The sequence below is a fragment of the Pagrus major genome, chromosome 8, assembly GCF_040436345.1.
Source record: "Pagrus major chromosome 8, Pma_NU_1.0".
Taxonomy (NCBI): domain Eukaryota; kingdom Metazoa; phylum Chordata; class Actinopteri; order Spariformes; family Sparidae; genus Pagrus; species Pagrus major.
In genome coordinates, this window is record NC_133222.1 from 31,021,248 (window position 1) to 31,044,604 (window position 23,357).

Sequence of the window (23,357 nt, forward strand, 5' to 3'; positions counted from 1 at the left end):
TATATTTTTTTTTTTTACATTAGATTCACTTCAGTTCCACAGTTAGTGTGTCATAACAAATATTCATTGCTTAAGTATCTCTTTTCCTGTATTTTCCTTTTTAATCTAAACCTTACTTTGTCTACAACATCGTTTCCTTACTTAATATTTGAAGAAAAAAAGAAATCGGTATCATTCATATCAACAACCACCATCTTTGGCCAGCAGGGGGAGGTATTGCCCAAGGAAAAACTACGCCCCAGGTAAATTACGCTTTCGGATCAACAGATTCGTTGCTCTGTTAATCTGCTTCGTACGTGAGAGAGAGCCACCCAAATAAAAAGATAAAACATTTTGTTATTTCAATCAAGCTAAACACACACACAGATACCACAGCACGTTTGATGTGCAATAGAAAACATATCCATACACAGCTGAGCCTCGATGTCGCGAAAGTGCTGTTACTGTCACACTGCTCCACTCAGCTGCAGTCAGCTGACTGAACCAAACAGGAACGCTGTCTCTCCAACAGGAAACACCATATTTATTCATACTCGGGTAAATTTGCCTCTTATAACATTTATATGTTCACCAAAATTAAGCAAATATCGGTGCCTAGCAAAGAAATGTCCAGGGCAAAGTGCCCCACTCTTATTAGTTTAAGCTTCGTATCTACACGTTAGCTATACTGCTAGCTAACATTGAGCTAATTGTACATGCAGAGTAAACATAGATGTCACATAGCAGGGATTTCAGTCCGCTATTAGACATTCATTTAACAACTGTAAAGAAATTGTCCTTTGCTCGTTATAGTTCAACATGATATTACATATGAAGTGTTGGTCTCAGTGTGTTGCTTGTACTGGAGGTGGACGCTGTTTTGTCTGTCAGTAGGTTAACATTGGTCATTATCAGTATTTTGACAGTGAAAAGGTGGTGGTAGGCAGGTCCGTGCTGCTGATAGACTTATATATCATTATATATGTTGTCAGTTCTTTGCGTCACAATAGCCCATTCGACCCCCATGACACAGGACATTACTTTGATTCATGTTTTACTGTTGCCCTCGTTGTATTTTGCAGCTGAAACCATGAAGAAGAACAAAAGCAAAGCGACCACTGCTGCTGAGAAGGAGTTTGTGTTTGAGTTCAAGGCAGGGAAACACAACTGTGTCCTCAAAGTGCCTCTGCAGTTTCCTGTTCAAGAGAACATCAGTGACCTTCATGGACGCCTGATGCTGCTACATAAAATACCCTGCTACATAGAAAATGGTGAGATTGTCTCTCTCTTGGTAAAATGAAAATCGATACAAAGACTGTATTTGCACTATCATCTGTACTAGACATTATATACCCAGTAAAAAAAGGACATTATTTTTGGATTGGTACAGACCCCCTAACTACTCTGCAACAACTCCCCCAAACCCTGTGTAAACCAAACCTACATTAGGATAAGAAACATCAGATTCTGTTTATTTGAAATGGATCTATTCAAACAATTACTCTCACACACATCTTCCTGGGAATGAGATGATATTGTCGGCATGCATACTGTTAGTTTGAAACCTGAGCGGATGGAGTGGATCCAGCCAATTGATTTTGCGGCGTACTACTTGGCTTGCACGTGAATGAACATTTTTTTTCAATGACTGTTATTTGCTGTGTGTGCATCTCTCCCCCTGCAGAGCTAAAAACCTCACTTTCCACCTTCATCGAGAGGGAGACTATCCTGGATTATGACAGAGAGGCAGAGCTGGCCCTGCAGAGACTCACAACAGGAGATGTAGATGTGAACCAGCTCACCAACGCATGGACCAGGTCTTATGTGGAGGTGATAAATAAAGATTTTTCTTCTTTTTCCTCTTGAAGTACATATGACTTTAATGGTAGATTTAATTAGATTGGAGAATAACACCATTAACATGATTTATTTTTCATTGAGTGAGTGAGATAGATCATCCCTGTAGGAGTTTTTAATTCAGTGACTAATCAATGACCTCGACAAGTTTCATTCAAATATACAGTTTAGAAGGACTGCCTTCAACACAGTGCGTGTTTGTGTGGTGGTACTTAGTGATTTGTGGTACATCATGATTATATTTGATTCTATAAACAAATTGTCCCCCAAAAACCTTAGGAAGACATTTCTGTAAAAATTGTGGACAGCACCTTTAATTCTTGACAGGTCATTCCAAAAAAAAATTTCATATATTGCTCAACACACCACGTTTGTACTGTTTATCCACTGCTCCATGTCTCTGTAGTAGCACAGCAGTGTTTTGGAAGCGTCCTCGAATGCTCCGTCTAACTTCAGGCCAGTCATGGATCATTAAAGCGATTTAAACAGAAGGAGTGCAGTGCATCTGCAAATTGATTATTCATGAGTTTCAGAGAAGAAAAAAAAAATCCCATTGCATAAGCCTGCGTGCTGTGTTTAATGTCTCCCCATTGCACTTGGTTACACTTTGATGCGTTTCTTCCCAGAGATCCAATATGTGTTGGCGGTTTTCACATATTTGAGAATAGAATCATAACTTTTATTGCATGGATCCATACAAAACAAACAGTCTACCGACAGACCGAAGTGAACTCTGTGGTTTTTTAATTAAATCAGTTATAGTCCTCTCACTGAAGAATTTCTTTGAAAGCAAATGTTAATAAGATCAGTTGGTTTTGCACATAAAAGTTCACGAGTCTAAACTCTCTGCTGTCACTTGCCCAGACGTTTATAAACAGACAATGGCTGCCTCAGCTCGTGTTGTCGAGCCCCTCTGACCCACTGCACTCAGACATTTAGGACTGGCTACCTGTTAACGTTTTACTGCAGTCACACAGAAATACACATGGAGGCCTTCCAGCATCCATCGTGCTCGTGGCCGGAAGATTCCTGAGCCTGTATAAATAGAGGAGTTTCAGATTCTGATTAATGCTCTGTTGCTTTTCTAATTATACACGGGGCACATCAACTGCTCTGTCTTATTGAGCAGAGCAAAACACACAAAATGTGTTCATATTCCCATTTGCCTTCCTCTTTTGTCTTCCTCCAACCACAGAAAATTAGATTTCCACACTTTCTGCTCAAAGTCAGCATCTTGCCGTTTCCTCTTTCTCACAACACATGCAGCAGTTTATCATCCACAAGTATTTTTTTCCCCAAGCAGTGTAGAGTGTACAGTCTGGTTAGGTTGTATTTCTTTTTTTACAATTACCACTGTGAAATAGAAATTTTCTTTCTACTATAACTGTTTCAGACTACACTGGAGCATGCTCGGCCTGAAGAGCCCAGTTGGGATGAAGACTTTGCCGATGTTTACCACGAGCTGATCCACTCCCCTGCCTCAGATACACTTCTCAACCTGGAGCACAACTACTTTGTTAGCATCTCTGAGCTCATTAGTGAGAGGGACATGGAGATCAAGAAGCTGCAGGAGAGGTTTGTATTATGGATTAATGCCTGGATCCTTGGATTTCCTGCACATACTGTATTTTTACCCATTCTTTCTTTGTAAGCCATTCCCATGCACATACTCATACCCTGATGCGAGAGGCCACCATGCACGGTGCCGACCTGCTCATTAGGAGCGATACAGTGCTTCCTAACTGTGATATTCCTGTGCCCAACCATTCACACGCTGATGGAACAGCCAATAGGAGCAATTTAGGGTTCAGTATCTTGCCGACATGCAGCTTTGGATTGAACCATCAAAACACCAACCTTCCAATCAGTAGACTTTTTGATGTATCAGGGGAAATCTCCACACTTACATGCACCCATGATTACCTAAAATATTTCATTATGAATATTTTTACATAAATACGGGCGACACAGAACACAATATCAATCTTTTTGCGATCAGCAGACAGATTTAAGAGTAGTCTAGCTTTTGAATTCCTTCTAAAATCATATATTTACTATCATAAAATTTAGAAAGAGACCAACTTTTAAGATGATCACGGTCCAGTTGTTTCGCACACACCAGAGTTTGTTGACAGCTTCCACAACCGCCCAAATGAACAGGACAAAACGAGCAAATGCATCAGAGTTCGATTGAATTGAGCCAAACAAATGAGATGTGAAAGCACCCAGAAATGCATTAAGACATTTAATATAATGTTGGAGCCATACTGCTGCATTCTCAGATGTTTCTTTATCTGCCATTGGTGTCAGGGCTTTGATACATTATTTTTTTTCTTTGTTTTTTAAAAATAAATTCTATACTTATTACACTGTTGATCTGTAGTTTAACTCATGATAGTCAAATAACTAGGTAATTTGCATTGAAAGCTAAATAGAAAATCTTTTTGCTGCTTAGTTATGGCAATTCAATTATTGTCTCTAGTTTTCTTAATTTGTGTTGTGGAGGCACTTGTTGTGAATGTAGGTGACTTAAATAACATAGAGCATGTCTGTTATGATGATGTATTTCCCCATCATTTAAATAACATCAATGATTTTTTTCTCTGTCTGGCAGGCAGGCCACTGAAATGGACAAAGTGATGCACGAGCTGGGGAATACTTTGAGCGACCAGGATGTAAATGCAGTCGCCTCTCAACACTTTGATGCACAGCAGGTAAGAAAAAGATGTTTGGGTGCTCTGTAGCAGTGTTAAAAGCAGGTGTGCCTTGATCCCAGTACAAAGTTATCATTTCACCACAGGCATTTCAGAAGATTCATTTAGTGAATATACAGGTTCCGATGTGCCCCAGCATGACCAGTCAAAATGTGTTGCTGTCATGTTAAAGTCCCTCAGTGTTTGACGTTTATCTTTGTTGAACAGGTGTTGGAAAACAAGTGGGCCAGTGAGCTGAAGCAGGTTACTGGCATTCAGAAGCAAGAGTATCAGGAGTGGGTCATCAAACTGCACCAGGACCTGCAGAAATCCACCAACAGCAGCCAAATTAAGTGAGTTCTTCTGTATGTGATCAGACAAACACTTGTGTTAATAACTTGTTTTTGTGTGTACACTGAAGCTCAGTCTTTGGTTGTGTACACACATCTGGCATCTGTAGGCTGACTGTACACCCACATGCACCTGAACAGGTTCTTTCATTTACTCCTCGTTTTTTATAACAGGGTAAAATCAAAACTGCTGATCCGAGGTAATGAACACATGAGTCAGGTGCTTAGTTGCTTACTCTTGTTAGGTGAAAAAAGAAAAGCTGCAGTGCCGACACGGATGATTGCAATGTGCAGATGCAGCAGCTTTGAGTGGCATTGTCCAAAGTTACAGGGTGGTACTTCATGATCTTAATTCACTGACACTGTTTAATAGGTGCAGAGGCTTTGGCTTGTCAGTGCTGTGTGGTTTAGATTCAGTTTAAGTTTATTTGTACAGAGATTATGTTGGAAGTAGAGTTATTATTGAACATTAAAACTATAAAAGGGTGAATAAAAGAAGAAGTAAAACTAGTATCTAAATGATAATAGGTAAAACTTGTTTTGTTGACTCATAAAACTGCATGAAACGAATCAAATAACATGCTTTAAATGTTTATGTGAACTTAATTTCTGGAAAAGTCCCACTGAATCTTGACTAGAGGTCAAACTGACCCTTCACTAACAGGATCTCAGCAGCTGCACTTCTGCAGCACTTCTAATCCAAAACACGACACGTCTAATGGTCCTTTGAAGTACTGGCTCCATTTACATAGAAATTGAAGTGATTACAAGAGGTCAAAAGCTCATCTTAGTTTGACTGATGCTCAGCCTCGCAGTATCAGTTCTGACTGGCATCTCGGGATAAGAAGTCTAATAGAGCTTAATAGTAATGCGGTCCCAAAGAGCAGTGGTTTAAATTCAGGTCTTAACACTCCTCTGCATATATTGGATATTCCATCAAAACACAGATACCACCAGGACCTGTGTGCTGAGAGCTCCTCAGACAATGTGCTGACCTTGCATTACTTTTTCTTAATGATGAATATCATTATCTTGCTGTGTGTTGGTAAAACTTAATGCTTCTGCATCAGCACATTGAACTTTGTGTAAATATGCGTTTTTGAAGCTGCAGCCTGTAAAGGAAACCCAGAAACCGAGTACAGGTTGGACTTTTGATTCTTTTGATATTTTTTCTCACTTTTTTAGAGCCTGATTAATACAGTATATCTGTCAGCTGATATTATCTCGCTGATACATGTTGTCCAATTTATGCCGATATGAGAACTTTTTTTCAACTGAACATAATGCAGAAAAATATGCATGGGGTATTTATAATTATTAAACTCCCATTAAAGTGTACTGTTTCAGTGCATTGATGTAATTTTGGATGATAAAGTTTATTGTTAAACTGTAAAAAAAATTGTCAACTACATTATATCCTGTTTAATTAAGTATTAATTGTCCAAGAACTAGCCATGAAAAACTGATGCTGAACAGGTGGGTTTTTCCTTTCAATAATGTGAAAGGTGCTTTCATCTATCTTATCTAAAAATCTCTTGCTCCGGGCAGCATAGCAATAGTTTTTTAAAATATCAAAATATAACATCCACATTTTATTTTCTTTTTTTCTGTCAGTTCTTTCCTTGAAGCTATAAAACAATTGAACTGTTTTTAAATATATATATATATATATATATATATGTATCTTCTGATTGATTTGTTTGCTTGTTTGATTTGCAGTGAGGAGATTAAGGTGCAGCCCAGCCAGCTGTCAGAGCTTGCAGATTCTGGGGCCAGGATGTTTGAGGAGCAGCCTCAGCTGGAGGAGAGTTTCACCATACACTTAGGTACTTGGCTTCTAACATGTTTTCCAAGTATTTGTACACAGTTTGTTGTCAGCTGACATGTAACACACCACGTGCATAACACGCTTGTATTGCATAGAGTAAAATGCACAATAATTGCACAAAAAATGCACAATAATTTTCTGTTTTAGTGTCTTTGTGTATTTGTCGTATATCATATTTATATTATATATATTTCTTTGATCAGGAGCACAACTGAAGACGATGCACAACCTGCGGCTGGTCCGGGCAGATGTGCTGGACTTCTGTAAGCACCGGCGGCACGGCAGCGGCGGAGCAAAACTAAGGCGGCTACAGACGGCCCTTTCACTCTACTCCTCCTCGCTCTGTGGTCTGGTGTTGTTGGTCGACAACAGGGTCAACTCCTACAGTGGCATCAAGAGAGGTCAGGGGACATTTTTAATGATCTTCGTCGAGATGTCGTCACTTGGGCAACCTGTGGCGTTTGGTCAAGGTGTTCACATGTTCCACAGTAATTTTAGCAGTACTTTGTGATATTTTGGCACCAGTAAATTGTACAATTTTTATTTTGGTTCTACTAATGACTCACTCTTGTCTCTCACCTTTTCTGTGAGAATAACACTAGTCTTTTACACCTCTTTTAAATGATTTGTTTTAGGCACTCCATTCACCCTTCAGTCTGGATTCTTTTTTTTTTAGAGTGGCAGCTCAGTATGGAGACATGATAACAAGGATAAGCTCTTGCTAACTTTAGCCTTTCATGCATTTTTTCATTTTCTGGCCTTTTCTGTGTTGACCTGCAGACTTTGCAACTGTGGCGAAGGAGTGTACAGACTTCCACTTTCACTGTCTGGAGGGGCAGCTGGAGGAGGTGCAGCAGGTGGAGCTCTATGCTAGGGCCCAGCGGAGCAGCAAGCAGAAAGAACAACCTGGTTAGATCTTTGGCTTTACTTGGGTCTCACTGTCAGCACAGCTGTAATGTAGACAGAAGATTCAAAGATGGTTAGAAAGAGAAAGGGAAGACCAGCAAAGCAGGGGCTTTCTTGAATAGCTAGTGACATAGACACACTTACTAAATTGATTACTCTAGATAGCTGGGCCTTTTTTTTAGCCAGCTATGCACTATAAAACATTTTTATTCATGGCCTTGTTTAGCAGTGCCACAGAGACATAAAGTGACAGGATACAAGTTGTTCCTCTCAGCATACAGAATATATTCACCTTGAGGTTGAGCTCTAATTTATCTGATATGATGTTAAGCAAGACAAGAAAGAGCAGCTTTATCTCCCATTTTCACACCAGAAACATGAGAGTAAATTTCAAAAGAATGAACTGAAGGGGAATTTAAATACAACCCTGAATCTCCAAAAGTTTGGACGCTGTGTAAAATGTAAATAAAAACAAAATTTGCAAACACAATGTGACTACTGACGGGACTTTTCAGTGTTCCTGAGCCCATGTAGTAATATCTGTTATGCAATGTTGAAGTGGTGAAACAAAGTGGTGAAACAACTTGACTTGGAATGTGCATGCATTTACAGAAACTTTGACCCACTCGTACAAACATTTTGGAGTCTGGGAAAATTGGTGCTGCAGATGGTGAGGTGGTTAATGGATCCAGATAGCAGACATTAAATGTGAGAGGAATCATTAAACATGATGCTTCTCACACATTTAATTTTACTTCATATCACATGTTTATTGTAGATTCAAGCCATTGTAAACATTCAAAACAGCAGTAGTGTTTATACTCGTGCTTGTACAACAATTAAATTAGAAAAGATTTAAACCAATTTAAAGAACGACTGGAGTGCTACACACACTCTGCCTTCTTCAGTCAACTCACCTGGGACATGTTCACCATCCTGCACGTATGGATTGTGTATGCAGGCCAAGTTCCCAATAACAAAACTTAGATAAATAAATAAAATGTGTTCATCAAGCTTCCATCCTCAAATGAGAACCCAGCTTGGAGGATACCACTGATTGGCACAATAATTTTGTCAAGATGTGAAGCAATCTGATTCCTGTAAAATACTGCACTGACAGCGTGATGCTGAATGACTAGAGGACTATGTGAATGGAAGAATTAACAAAATGTGCTTTCTAACCTCCACCTCACTCACAAGCACCTCAATTTCTGTGTCCAAAAACGCAAAGAAATTAACCATCGATCAGCAGGTTCAATTCTGTGCATCAGCATTCATGAGGTACTTTGCATTGACTGTTTATGGTTGAATGTGGGCATGTATAGGGCGGGAAATGAGGCTGACCCACATGCAGATCTTTTTTGGCCTACCTTATTTTCCGCATTTTGTACTTTAGCAAAAATGTAGTGTGGATTCTCTGCAGTTTTACAAATGAGGCCCCAGATCCTTATCACAGCGAGTGGTTCACAGAGTAGAGATCATAGATATGGTCTTTCTAGCTTAAAAGCCTTTCGAGGAAATTCCTCCTGCTATTGCCATGGAGTGCCCTTATGAGGTCTTTTGAGGAGTCTTTTGCATGCAGATTTTTATAGTTATTTTAAATTTTTTGTCCATACAGAGATTCCAAGGAATGGAGGTGATGATAAGAGCAAAAATGTTGAAAGAAATCCATCTAACATCTTACCAGGTAATGGTCATGTTTTACTCTGACTCATGGTCAGATTATTAGAACAACGAATCACTAATTTTGCAATCATTTTTAGACTACACTACTTCTGGATAGTATTGTTAACATTCTTATGTTCTGTACCTGTTGTGTCTCTTCCTCAAGGTGAGTTTTACATCTCACGCCACTCCAACCTGTCAGAGGTACATGTTGTCTTCCACCTGTGTGTGGACGACAACGTGCGCTCAGGGAACATCACGGCCCGGGACCCTGCCATCATGGGTTTGAGAAACATCCTGAAGGTCTGCTGCACACATGACATAACTACAGTCACCGTACCACTGCTGCTGGTCCACGACATGTCAGAGGTAAGAGTAGCCAAGAGCACTGTGAACGCTTGTACGTATGATGTTGTAATATGTCAAACTCACACACACAAAACACTTTTAATTTTAATATTAGATTTTAATAATGTAGTCATGTGATACCTCAAGGGAATAATGAAACCCAAATTGAAAATGCAGTTATCCCTTTAACCGTGTGTGATCAAACATTGTTTAAGATAAAAAAAAACAAAAAACATAGAGTGAGTTCCAAATTAAACAAGTTACTTTGTACACTTCTACAAACAGATCGTAAGATTTCTCCAAATGGAGCATATGAGAACATAGAGTACATATAAAGGTAAATGTTTGAGTTGGACAATGCAATTGTTTGGCTATTAAACACTTGACTGATTAGGAAAAGGTTGGAGGTAACCACTGTATGCAAGCAGCTCTATATTTACCTTAGGTAAGAAGAAAATGGCTGAATTGTTTTGGTTATCCTGGATTCTTGTAACCCAGTGTGTTCTTCTGCATTTGTCAGGGTATGTGGCAAGATAATGGAGTGCTTCAACTAATTTGTAAAAACAGCTCACTGTAGCATCTAAGAAGTTAACTAGAATTCATTAATAACGATTGAAATAGATAGCTAAAATTAAAGGTTAATGTTTGAAATAGTTAGATCAAAGTAATCGATATTGATTGAAATAGTTGGCTAGAATTTAATAATGATTGAAGTTGTAAGCTAAAAGTAAAGAAAAAATGGTTTAAATAAATGCATAAAATTAATGGTTGAAATAATAAGCTAAATGTAATGAATAATGATTGAAATAATTCACTAAAAGTTACCGATAATGGCTGAACTAATTTGCTAAAAGTAATTGATAATGATTGAAATAGATAGTGATAGGTAATGGTCAATGGTAGAAATAGATAACTTAAAGTAATGGATAAATGGTGAAACTTTTCATTTCTGTCACTACAAATACAGCAATATGAATGCAAACTTGAGCACACCAGCCTTAGCACTGACAGGTCAGTGTTATCAGAAACATTGTAATATCCACCATTATATACACTCTTGGGAGTTGAGGAGTCAGGTATGGCTAACACCACCTCTGGAGCTGATGTGGATTCACTGTTGCTCAACAACACATCAGTGGTGTAGGTTCAGCTTTTGAACCTCCGTCATTAACCCTATTAGGATAATCTCCTACCAGCTTTGGTCTTGTACTTCTCTGTAAAGCCTCGGTAGTTTGTGATTGTTGGTGGTCAAAGGTGAAGAAAAGTTGCTGGCAACACAAGTTTCCATGTCCTTCGCTGATGGCATAGTCACAATTTCTTCCCTTTCATTCTGCCTCAGCTTGTTTATGCACTGCATCCTCAGCTGTGGTCTGGCTTGTCAGGCACTGGCTGTGTATTTAGCCTAGAGCTTAACATTTCCCAGGTTTAAAACCAGGAGGGCAAAGGAGAGAGTCATGAACTCTTCTGTTTACGTTGTACCTCTGAGTGTACAACAGCACTCTGTACTCACACAGTAGGGAAGAGTAACAGAGAGAGCTTTTAGAGACTGATGAACTGGGCCTGGATCTAACAGAGTTTAGGCAAATATCTGATTACAATAAAGGGGATTTTCCATTGAAATTGGAAAATCTTTTTCTTTTTATTTGATCTGTTGAAAATTAATGGAATTTGGATTTTCTTGTAACCCAAATAGCAGCTCATTCTTAGTCCTTTTACTGAGTAAAATTAAAACTTAATAAACTGAGAATCCCATGAGATGGGAAGTAAATTCTCAACAAGCCTCCATCTGGAGTGCACTCATGCCACAACATGCCCAGTGCAATTTTCCTTCTCATGTTTAATCAAGGGTCTTTGTTTACATAACCAAAGACTTCTAACTTTTGAAGCCTCGGGAACCAGAGGAACTTAAATTAATAGCTTCTGGTTCATCAAAACTTTCTGTGTGTCATCTTCCTTTTGGTCTTGTTTGCCATTTAGTGGAGATGTTAGCCTGTTTGTACAAGCCTATTATTGTGTTTTGGTCTTTAAAACAGCTGACATAGTTTGTCTCGATGAACTGCAGACCTCAATCAAAACACAGCAGGGCTAGGCCTCTTATTCTCTTTGTTTAATGTTTTTTCTTTTTGTCCTTGAGCATTTACTGTGTAAGAAAAAAACACAGGAGAATTGCTTAATAACATTTCAATATATGTTTCAAATTTTTGCAAAGGGAAAACTTTCCTAACCAGTTTAGTTCCAGATTGCAAACAATAACTCACAATTTCACAACTGTTAATGTTCCTTTTTTCTGGTTGTAGGAATGCCTCATTTGCCGCTGGCACCCGCACCACTCGTAATGAAAAATTCTTGAGTCTATTAGCCTATTGTGAGTGCGTCAAAACCCCATTACTTCAGCCTGTGTAGTTGATCCCACGACGCAGTTGGTATGGGCAAAAACATGAGCCTTGATGACACGCCTGCCTCCAGTTCATGGATCCAGTTTGTTGACTTGGAATGGGTGCAAAGCATTTCTAAGTGGGTGAAAGACTATGTGTGTGTGTGTGTGTGTGTGTGTGTGTGTGTGTGTGTGTGTGTGTGTGTGTCTGTGTGTGTGTCTGTGTGTGTGTCTGTGTGTGTGTGGGAGACTACCTATCTGGTGGTCCTCGTTATTCGGAAAGGTCTACTGCAGAGATGACTGCCTGCTGAGTTCACAGTGTGTAGCCAGCAGCCTGGAGCCAAACACACAAAACTGAAGGCAGATGAGAAGTGACATATGCAGTAAGCGTTGCAGGGGCATTATTGCAGTTACATTTGTAAGAAATGCCAATTCTGCACTTAGACATTGTTTGTGTGTGGATATAGTTACCTGACACGACACTTTGTGGGTAACCTAGTTAATATATATCAAATACAGTGTCTCATTTTTTCTACCTGGGTAAGAGAATATGATATAACAAAAATACTCTTATTGAGGTTGTTTTTTTTTACAAATTAGCACACAGAAAACACAGCTCAACACGGGGGTCAGCAATTAGCAAATCACAATCATGAGATGTATATGATATACAACAATTATACACAGCACAGGAAAGGTTTTAACCCATGAAGACAGGTTTAAAAAAATAAGTAAAGAGAAAGACTTCTGAGTCGTAAATTAAAAAGAGGCAATAAAACAGATTAAAAAAAACAGGAATAATGATAATACCAATACTTTCTTTTCTGGTCTATATAAAGAGATCTATAAAAGGTGACCATGCTTTGTGAAATTTAACCTCTTGTCCTTTTAATAAACCGCTAATTTCTCTAAATCTAAGTGCATGACATCTTTTCGCTCCCGATTGACTGAATCGATCTTTGTGCCAACAAACTAAAACATATTAAGTTGTTATTCTGAAGTATTTTTGCTGCACATTTTTAAACTCAACAAACCAAAAAAATTCAATGTTGTCATTTCTCATCTCTCTGTAGGAGATGACCATACCGTGGTGTCTTAAAAGAGCTGAGCTGGTTTTCAAATGTGTCAAAGGTGAGTTAAATCATTTAGAGTTCAGGAATTGTTATGATACCAATATTAAATCAGCAACTGACGTTGCACCAGTTTTGCTCTTTATTGGTGTATTCTTTATATTTTAGTCGACAACTATCCAAACATAAAGAACATGACTTGATGAGATGCGGTAATTCAAGAATACATTTCATAGCAGAGATCTGTCACACCCAAGTTAACAGCTTTTTAAAACGTTTAACTGACTCCTGAGGTTTTGTTTTCAGTTCCTCAAAGTCAAAGAGCAAGAGACTCTTTTTCTCCTCATTAAAGAGATACACTTACCATTGTGACTGCTGACAGTATTATACATTTTCCATGACACAAAGCTTATTAAAAATGTAATATGTTTTTACTAAGAGGCACAACGCTTACATCGTCTTGACTACTATAACAGTTGCTCTCTTGCTTAAGAGGAAGACAATGCAGTTTGAGGGAAGGAAGACTGGAATTCCTGGAATACAGCAAATATTACAGATAGATATTTGAGAATGAGAGATGATTTCTTGGTAGATGATAATAAATTTCATGTTGTTTAATTTGCAGGCTTCATGATGGAAATGGCCTCGTGGGATGGAGGTATATCACGCACAGTCCAGTTTCTTGTGCCAAAGGTGAGAATAGAGTTTACTCCCTCTACCTTTGGTCTGATCGCTAAGGCAGAACACAATCATCCATTGAGTAATTGCTTGCCAGCAAATCTCTCTGTTAAATCAGAAATGTATATTTAAGGCCTCATATGTACACAAAATCACAAAAGGCACACCTGGCCTTGCAGTACACACCTTTGAGTGCAAGCAGAAGGCAGCGACTGTTTGAAAAGCATGCCATAAATCACAGATTATAGAGCTTTATGTTCCATGAACCAGTGTTTACACTGCTGTGATCAAAGAAAGCTCAGACATTCATCCAAGTAATTGTAGAATAGGCAACAGGATTAACGTGTAGCTTTCCAACACTGAGGCGTAATCTTGAATTTATTTGGATATCCGCATCTAACCTTGTGTTTTTAGGTATAATGTAGATAAAGTCAACCAATTTACAGATGTTGATTTGCAAGTAAAAGAGAGAAAACATTACGGTTCAGCTGTAAAGCAAGGAAGAAGCATAACTGTTCTTTTATTTTAGGCGTAGCAGGGTGGTGTATACCTATAGCTTTTGCGGTTTGTCAGGAAGGCAGCAGATCCTATAGCAGGATCTCATGTTGACAGGTTAAGATGATAAAACCAGCGGCATCAAAGGACTCCCGGCTGCATTTGCTTCCTGTCAGCTACATGCACAGACACCATTTAAAATAGCACTTCTTGTTTTCTGTGCCTCAAAGAGAAGCGGCGGCTAAATATATGCCCCGTGTTTGTGCGTCGCTGAATGATGCGCATGTGACTGTTTCTGCTCAAAGATTAATACTTAACATTCTTATTTGACGGGTGGTGATGCTTAGGGTGACACGGTATGTTCCCCCGTTAAAGTCGCAGGCAGCTGCCGGAGCCCACATCACTCGAGCATCCCTCAGAAAAAAAAAAAAACCCTGTGATGTTGAACTAAAGGGCACCCAGGGCTGTTAACACTTAGCTGTACGCAAACAGTCCAGATGTATTTTTGTTTGCATGGACACAATTTCAGCTGGGTTAAAAAAAAACAACAAAAAACAAGGTTTCTTTGGTTCCCTTCAATTGTCAGTTTTTTTACACTGGTGCTGCACAAAATCCCGGTCCCTTGTCACTCACTAATCCTGGCTGTGTCTTTGTGTGTCTCTTTGATATCAACAGAGTATCTCAGAGGAAATGTTCTACCAGTTGAGCAACATGCTGCCTCAGATCTTCCGTGTCTCCTCTACCCTCACCCTCACCTCAAAGCACTGATGGATAGAGGTGCCCCACATTACATCCTCAAGACTTAACAGAGACACAATTATTTTAAAAGCTGTGACGTTATGTTTCTTGTTTTTTTTTCTTGTTTTTTTTTCTGGCCGTGGGGTGTGAAGATTTGATGAAGCAGCCCAAGAACCCCATTCATTTCAATATGGTGGCATTAAAGCACTTACAGTACAGTTGCAAAAGTATTTTAAAGGTCCTATATTGTAGAAAGTGAGGTTTCTGTGTCTTTTTCAATTATAAAACCGGTCTAGGTGCTATATTGAAACATGTGAAAGTAATAAAAGGCTCAATGCACAGAATAATGTGCCTTCAAACAAGCCGTTAGGACTTCCATCAGGTTATGATGTCGCAACTATACAGTCCCCGTCCTCTGCCGCACCCCCACCATAGCTGTGATTGCAATGAAACAGGCAGAAGAGACGGGCACTAAAAAGGAGTGTTCTGAATGATGGTGGAGGGTGAATAGATGAGAAAAAAAACCTTTAAAACATGTAAACATGTTCTGTTAGACTCCCTGTATTTTTTGCCCCTTTCCGAAGCTCCACACGCTGTTAATGCTTCTTACTGAAAGAGGACTTGATTCAGTGGCTCAGTAAAGCAGCTGCTCAAATTTTCATTTCAAGCCTCCAGGGTGAGGTTCTGGTGACAGAGTTTTATGACATCAACATTAGCCACCGGTGCTGCAAGTATTCCAGCTCTCCTTTTAAAGCAGTTCTGTAACTTTCTGCACGTTCGAGCCACAGCAAAATGGAGACATTGGTGGTTGGTGAAGTTGTTTGACCTCGCAGGTACGGAGTTAAAATGCCATCAATGGAGCAGATGAAGTAAATGTGAATACAGTTTGTTTACCAAAGTGATGAACCGTCACTGGCAGTTGTGACCTAACAGACATTAATAACATTTCTCTATAGCAGAGTTAGCAACCACACTAAATGTGAATTTTGTCGTGTTTTCCCCACCAATTTCCACACAGATGGCTGTGATAACATTTTGTTGATGATTAAAAAATATCACAGATCTCAGCTTTTAATAATTTTTTGTTTGGATGTGCAGCATGAGGTCGCTGCCAACATCTTATGTCATCTGTTGAATCTCTTTGAATTTATCCATTACCACACTTCAGCCATCATATGAGATTTCGCAGACTAAACCACTGGGTCATTCGGCTTCATATCGGAGGGCTGGTTTGTCCAGAGAGAAGTGACATAAACTTGGCTCCTCTAGTCCTAAAGACTAATGGCGTTGCTGCTAAAAGAAGCAACGTGCAGGTGTTTTTAGCTGCATTGCAGTGAGTTGTAGCGAGGATCCCTCTTCGTGTGAGTGTGTGTGCACGTGTGAAGTGCCTCCCCTCCACCTCTGTAACAGCAGATGGCACTATTCTTAAAGATGTGAAAAGGGTGACCACACACACACACATACACACACACACACACACACACACACACACACACACACACACACACTTATCTTATTAAAAGAGATAAAGTTTAAACGAGCGTCTGCTGCTCATTTAAATTGATCTCAAGAGTTTTGATTCTGCATTCATTACGAGTGGGGAGGGGAGTGCTCTGAAAACTTCAGCCTCAGTGGTCAGATGTGTTTTACATTCTGTATATTTCCAGTGTATGTTTACATTTTTATGTTTTAATAAAGAAGTAACACATGCACCATATTGATTTGATGTAAATTCTTCATGGAAGCATTGATAAGCTCACGACAGTTTCACACTTTGGATGATTATGTTCTTTCTTCCCTTCAGCTGATAGTGATGAACTTCTAGTGGCACTTGGATCAGCGTTTTATTTGGTGTTGATGGGTTATCCACAGGCACATAATCTCTCTGAAGTTAATAATCCATGTCATTCATTTGAATTACATTCCTGCACATGTAATGGTGGCCTAAAAGCTATTTCAGGCAGACTGAAATCAATTCAGCTTGTCAGAAAGTTTGCTCCAGCCACGTTCAGCGGTGGCATTAAGATTATTAAACGAGTCGAGTGTGGCGATCAAAGCAAGTTTTCTTCTCTTCTCTCAAGATAAACAGCATGGCCAGCAGCCCAGGGAGAGTTATGACATTTCTTAATAGCTTTATGTTGAAACCTGCAACTGTTTATATCACACTGCCATGCTGAGAACCCACAAAACTGTAAGAATATGTATTGCCGAGTGTTTGGCATTCTTGGGATTGGTCTCAGTGGCCGCGAGTGTTGGGTTTCCTCAGCGAGAGAGTGTAGGGTGCTGATTCAGCACAATAGTCCAGCTCTCCCTCCTCTCTCACATGCTTGAAAATGATCTGGGCAACATTCACAAACTGGACATGAGAAGCATCAGCCATATAAAGGTTTTTCATCAAAGAGTTACAGCACACGTGGAAAACAAGCAACATGATGCACCTGTTAATAGCTGACAATCGTGAAACATAAGGGCCTCCTCAGTCAAACGAGCATGGGCTGAAGTACTCCAGGTAGTCACAGGCGAAGAAATGTGACCAAGGGAAAGTCATCTACAGCATGTGATAGTCCATGAATTGAACTGCTTTGAATTGAACACTGTTTGAAGTCAGGTCAAGTGGAAACTCATTAAAAGAAACATAACATTCATGAAGTGAAAACTTTGTCCTTCCTTGGGAAGAAGTTAAGTTTTCTGTGACTAGCTTTACCCTTACAGAGCAGGATTATCTGGTGATAATTGATTTCCCCACCTAATTTAACTTGCCTGGGAATTAGAGGTCTGAGGAATGGCATGCCCGCACTTGCTGTAAAGCAATCTGGTTATACACAATAATTAAAGACAGTTTGAATGAGAAGAAGAAAAAACCCATTGTGGTTTAGAATGACTTGGCAAGAAGATACAATCAAAACCTGCAGGTACAGTCATGATGCTTAAGAATACAGAAGCAACATGGATCAAGAATATGATACAGAACATAGTAAAGAGCATATTATTCAATTCACATTCAATTACCAACTTTTAAGATAAGAGCCTAATTGATATATTGAGGGACTGCTGTTACATGACATAAAAATGTAGACAGATGTCCATTTTCTATGCCAACCCATTAAAAAACTCTGAAAAGTGTCAATGGTCAGAAGATGCCTGGCCATTTCTGTCTTTACTAGAAGGAGCTGGGTGACAGATGAGAACACATGTATGTGTAAAGTGTCAAAAGAGGGATGAATGGTAGAAGTAAAAGACTATAAGAATAAGAAGAAAGCACTAAACTAAAAAGCAAAGAGAAAAATAATAGTTAATTGAAATGGTAGACAGCACATAATAATATCAGAAGCGCCTTAGAAAAACACTGAATCTATTCATTCATTTATTCATGTTTTTGTTTACAGCAGTTTTCCTCTCACGTCACAGGTACTGCTACCGGAACTTGCTATGTTTCTCGCTTAAAAAATAAAGTGTTGTGAACCTGATGAAGCCACTTTGAAAAGAACACTGCAAACAACATTAAAACGTTTGTCTTCGTTTTGTTTGGTACGCACACTTCTCAAATAGTATATTCATTTTGTTCAGGGTTTCTTGTTTTATATGAAGTAATACAGTTCAGTCATAACGTCCCGCTCGCGAGGTCTTTCTCGCCCTTTATTTCGAAAGTTTAAACCGGAAGCCGTCGCCATCATTGCTGCTAGCTTGACGGCGCTTGTCACAGCTGGGTGTCTGGCTCTCTGTACAAGTTGAGCAACAGCGGTATGTCGGTCGGGAGAGAGCAAGTTGCTGCACGGATTTCCCGGAGCTGCACATAACTTAAGGTAAAGTTTGCGCTTCAAAGAGACCCTCATTGGTATAATATCTTCATTTCGCAGACACCGCACTTATTTATCCTTGTTTAACAGACTCAAATGTAACGCGGCAGTTTGTAATGTAACGGTCTCGGTGCGGGTTAAAAACTTCTTCATTGTATGAGGCTGCTTCACAGCGGTCCGGCGCGTCGACACCGCAGACAACCGGGTTACATTTCGACCCAAATGTCGGCGTGTATCGCTGCTTTTCAGCTTAATTCATACGACGCCAGAAATCGTGATTGAAGCTGAGCCGAAAATGGAAGTGTGTAATTGTGTTTGGTCGGAGTCTGCGGCTGAAAGGTGTATGGTGAGCCAGCAGCAGCAGCAGCAGCAGCAGCGTGGTGCTTTCTGGAAGTTTTTTCCACTCTGCGTCGCTGACTGCATCTCTCCACACCGCCAGGCTCCCTGAGTGCACACTGATGTGGTGCCAAGTGCCATGGTGGCAATAACTTTACAGGCTTATACCAACCGATATAGCCTAACCCTTTCTGTCCCACACGAAAGCCTTCAGTCTAATTCGCTGTAAACCTTTTGGCGCTGTGTTGGCGAGCACCCCGCTATTTTGACACATGGATTTATGGGGGGGAGGAGGCGTTTCAGGACACCCTGTTTGGAAAGTTGTTCCCAAACTCTTCCAACTGGCACTGGCGTTGATTGTGATGGGGCTTTAATTGAAAACCTTGTTCCTTGTTGTTGGCTATTTTGTAGATTTCAGTAGGCTGAGAGCCAACAAAGCTCTGGTCTGCCGGTGCAGCTGTGAACACAGTTCTCGGCTGATAAACGTCACTGTGTATTGTTCCTGTAAGACTTATTTCATTGTACTGAATTTAGGAAAGCTTAATGAAAAGACATGCTTTTTTTTGGGGGGGGGGCCTAGATGAACTTGCTCAACGGCACTTCAGCAGTATTGTTGATGATGAAGACTGAGTCACTCACTGCTCCTGCAACATTTCCGAGGAAGTGGAAAGTGTGGGAAATCAAAACGTCCTTGTTCCACTGATTACTCACTGACTAAAAGTCTCTATATTCTTTGGAAAACAAGCACTTGAAATGTTAAAGGTGACAGTGGAGTGACTGGCACGTATCCTGGATTCAAGTGTAGTAGCGTGTCGTAACTGTGTGTTATTGACGCAAAATATCACATTTTTGTAATCTCATGAAGAATCCATGACTGGATCAGGATAATTTGTCTCGCTTTTAGTAAAAATAACAAAGTAAATTCACAAAAAGTTGACACTGCATTGCTGTTGTTGCTTCCTTCTCACCCAGTTGTGGTCAAGTTTTGCTATTTTTGCACTATGGATCCTTCTTTTTGCTTCCTTTCGTCTCGCTTTCTAAAGCCTCTTTCTAAATTTAATTTCTCTATCTAGACAATGCAATGTCTGGAATGTAAACCACATTTTCTACTGAGTAAACTCTTTCACTAGCGAGCTGCAGTTAAGAGATAAAAGTTTCCGTGCTTGTTTTTTTTTTTTGTGAATCTGGTTCTTTGACTTAACTCAAAACCCACATGAAGAAGGAAGAGGATCAAAAGGTTAAATGGCTCTAACCCATGAAAGAGGGACTTTTTTTGTCACCATGACCATGACTCTGCCTCTCACACAAAGACCTCTTTCCCCTCTCCATAGACCACTCAAGTGTGTTATTCATTCCCCCCTGGAAAATAGACTCTTCTCTTCAGCCCTGTTGGCCCCGGCAGCTTCTCTCTTCTCCTTATATACTCTCAACAGTATTTACTTCTAACAACTTTTGTCCTTTTTAAAATTGATAAAACATGTAATTATGTCCCCAGCCAGTTTATATAAAAGTAGTTTGCATGGGAGATGCCTTCGGTGTAATGCTTTAACATCATCCAAAACTCTGAATACTGATGATCAGTGACTAGCAGTCATTATGATCAGACAAGGCTGATCTCAGAGCAGCCACATTCTAAGCACTCGCTGCTTCGCCTCAGGAGGGGTTTGCGCAGCTCTCTGCGGAGCTCATCTGCTCCACAGTGATAGAAATGCTTCTTTACCCAGGATGCTGTGGCTAGACCAGCTGGCTGTTCTCTCACTGCTTTCTGACAGTCTAATATACCCCCAAGCCGAGCGCAGGATAATCACCCACCGTCGAGGACACCAAGCTACTTAGGCAGACTGAAGGCTTTGCAGTTTTAATCAGTCGTAGGCTGTTTATCTCCAGCTCCGAGTGCTCTTCTGTGCTTTATATGTGTACCTGGATCCTCAATGACTTACACTCCGCTTCTGCATATGTTTTTTTGAAGACAGGTGGTGGATTATGTGGTGGGTGTGAGTGATCTTTTTTTCTTTTTTCTTTTTTTTTTAAAAGCTACCTCTAACGGGTAGGGCCCCGAAGAGCTTTTGCTGGAGGGGAGGGGAGGGGAGGGGGGGTCGTCGCTTAAGCCCTGTGTCCTCTTCAAAGCATTGTGTGCTGCTGTCGCTCTGGTATCATGTGTAGCCATGAACAATCACAGGTATGCAATCTGTACAATGGCTGTCTGTCACATCAGAGAAGTGCAGGAGACACTCACTTCAGTGGGAAAGCACTGCATTATGGCTCTCATGACAATCCCGTTTCTTTACATTGCCTTTAGGTTTGAACTTTCATGGTCTAGTTTAGTTGGATTACTCAAATTGCAGCGCTTTCACGGCCTAAACTGTGTTGTTCTACAGTTTTTATGAGCATGTCACAGGAGATTTATCCTCAATGTTATGCATTACAAAAAGTAATATTTACCTTTTTGATTTTCTGTCTGCAGGAAATCAGATGAAACCTTGTCTGCACTTAAGTTGGACCAATTGCCTTGGGGTTTTATGTAATTTGAGCTGTCGCCTTCATATTGACAGAAACCATGCTGCTGTCTCAGTTTCCTTTGTCTCTGCATGAACTGATTTAGCAGGAGTTCATTTCTCAGATCTGCATGGTGTATTCTGTTGTTATCTTTAGGCAAACATTCAAACCATTCGGGCCTTGTACAATTACTGCTGAAGTGAATGTGTCCCTCAAGGGCTAATCATTGTAAAAACAGTGAGCTCATTTGTTGAAACAGGAGGGGGAGAAATAAATGGTTAGTAAAAGAAAGTTGATGGGGAAATTTTTTTCATTCGTGCTGTATGTTTTTCCCTGGAGGACAACAACCACCAATCAAACGCAACACAACACCTGCTGCTCACAGACTGGGAAAATCTTGCAAGTGCTGGAATGAACATTATTAAGCCCACCATAACTCACTAACAGCGGGGTGGACATGGCTGAATATTAAGCAACCTGTCTGTTTCCTGGATCTCTCATTGACGGGAGGCAGAGGAGCGCAAACGTTTTTCCCAGCTCTCTGCAGGCTGCGGGGTCAAAGTCCAAACAGTTTCCCTGTAATAGTGCTCCGCAGCCAGCTGGGCCGGAGAGAAAGAGTGCTCACAGGCTCCCCTAATAGGCCAAAGCTCAAAGAAAAGATGTCAGCTACCCTACCATCAAGGAATGTCACCTCTGTGACGTTGTTATCATTCAGCATTTTCTTTGTTTTTGACATTATGGCCACTCTCTCACAGTTGTTGCTGGAAGTCCTAACAGCCAGTTGCCTTTTTATGTTATGACGAGGGTTTTGATTAGTGTTGTGCTATGCTGGAATCTGTATTGGTGAGTACGAGTCTATGCACCGATCCAATACCACATAATTTATTATTTGAAACGGGACCCTTCTACTTCTAAAGACTCATTTATGCTCAACATTAGGTACGGATACGGGTGGAGCCTTTCTTTCTCCATTTATTTGACTCTGAGTGGCACCCTCCAGTGGTTGTAACATCCATGCTAACGTGAAGGACACGTGGAAGTATGTGGTTAGTGATGGTTATATTGTTTGAAACCATTCTATTTTAACGGGAGCGTAAATGAGCCTTTAGTAGCTTCCCTTACACCTTTTTTTTTTTTTTTTTTTTTTTTCTCGACCAATACACAAAGTTCTGGGTATCACAATCTGTATCGGAAAGGAAAAAAATGGTATCCGTACATGTCTGATTTTGATTAAAGAGGAATGTGACTGAAACTTCAGTTAAGAAACTTGTTCCACCTTGAGTTCATTCAGCACTTGTGAAATATCTGAGACCTGATTTTTAAATATGGAACAACATACTAACACCTCTCTCCCACTGGCATCATGAAAGTGAAGTCTTCTTACAGTATGATGTGCATGGCTGAGCTTCTGTCACGATCACAGTCCTCTTGGACCACTCCCGGGATCATCACTAACTTTAATTGGTGTGAGAGGCTGAAGGCATGTTCAATTCAGGCATCTCTAGGTTGTCTGTGTTCTTTGAATGTCTGGTCTGATTAAAGACGTGAATATTCCCTGTCTTCTTTTCACTTTGGCATGAAATTGCTCCATGCCAGAGACTGTGGGTGTGTTGGCACCGGTTCAGTTCTCCAGTGGCTTGCTTGGCCAACTGCTTTTCTCTTTAATCCGAATTTCCTGCTCTGTATTTTTGTCATTCAAACCTAAATGCACTGTAACACAATGGGTAAAGGATGCCAACTGGCCAGT

General features: G+C 40.1%; 2 protein-coding genes across 2 annotated transcripts in view; both read left to right on the forward strand.

Annotated features, from left to right (window-relative positions):
* The first annotated feature begins 451 nt into the window (after positions 1-451).
* Positions 452-16,698, forward strand: ferry3 (FERRY endosomal RAB5 effector complex subunit 3). Its single transcript, XM_073471595.1, has 14 exons — positions 452-537; positions 1,062-1,250; positions 1,664-1,809; positions 3,230-3,411; positions 4,451-4,550; positions 4,758-4,882; positions 6,599-6,705; positions 6,911-7,108; positions 7,488-7,616; positions 9,232-9,300; positions 9,445-9,647; positions 13,074-13,131; positions 13,696-13,763; positions 14,919-16,698. The coding sequence occupies exons 2-14, from the start codon at positions 1,070-1,072 to the stop codon at positions 15,009-15,011; spliced, it is 1,659 nt and encodes a 552-aa protein (XP_073327696.1). The 5' UTR covers positions 452-537; positions 1,062-1,069; the 3' UTR covers positions 15,012-16,698.
* A 2,017-nt stretch (positions 16,699-18,715) lies between these two features.
* Positions 18,716-23,357, forward strand: part of LOC141000678 (solute carrier family 45 member 3) — a 31,586-nt gene continuing 26,944 nt past the window's right edge. The window contains exon 1 of the mRNA XM_073471456.1: positions 18,716-18,784. The gene's annotated coding sequence lies outside the window, so the exon portion shown is untranslated. The remainder of the gene's footprint in view (positions 18,785-23,357) is intronic.

What these genes read in the sequence shown, in the direction of transcription:
- ferry3 (XM_073471595.1), top strand. Translation starts at nt 1,070, where the DNA reads ATGAAGAAGAACAAAAGCAAAGCGACCACTGCTGCTGAGAAGGAGTTT. An exon ending in GGACCAGGTCTTATGTGGAG is followed by an intron (nt 1,810 to 3,229) that starts GTGATAAATAAA and finishes TAACTGTTTCAG; the next exon opens with ACTACACTGGAGCATGCTCG. An exon ending in CAAGCAGAAAGAACAACCTG is followed by an intron (nt 7,617 to 9,231) that starts GTTAGATCTTTG and finishes TTGTCCATACAG; the next exon opens with AGATTCCAAGGAATGGAGGT.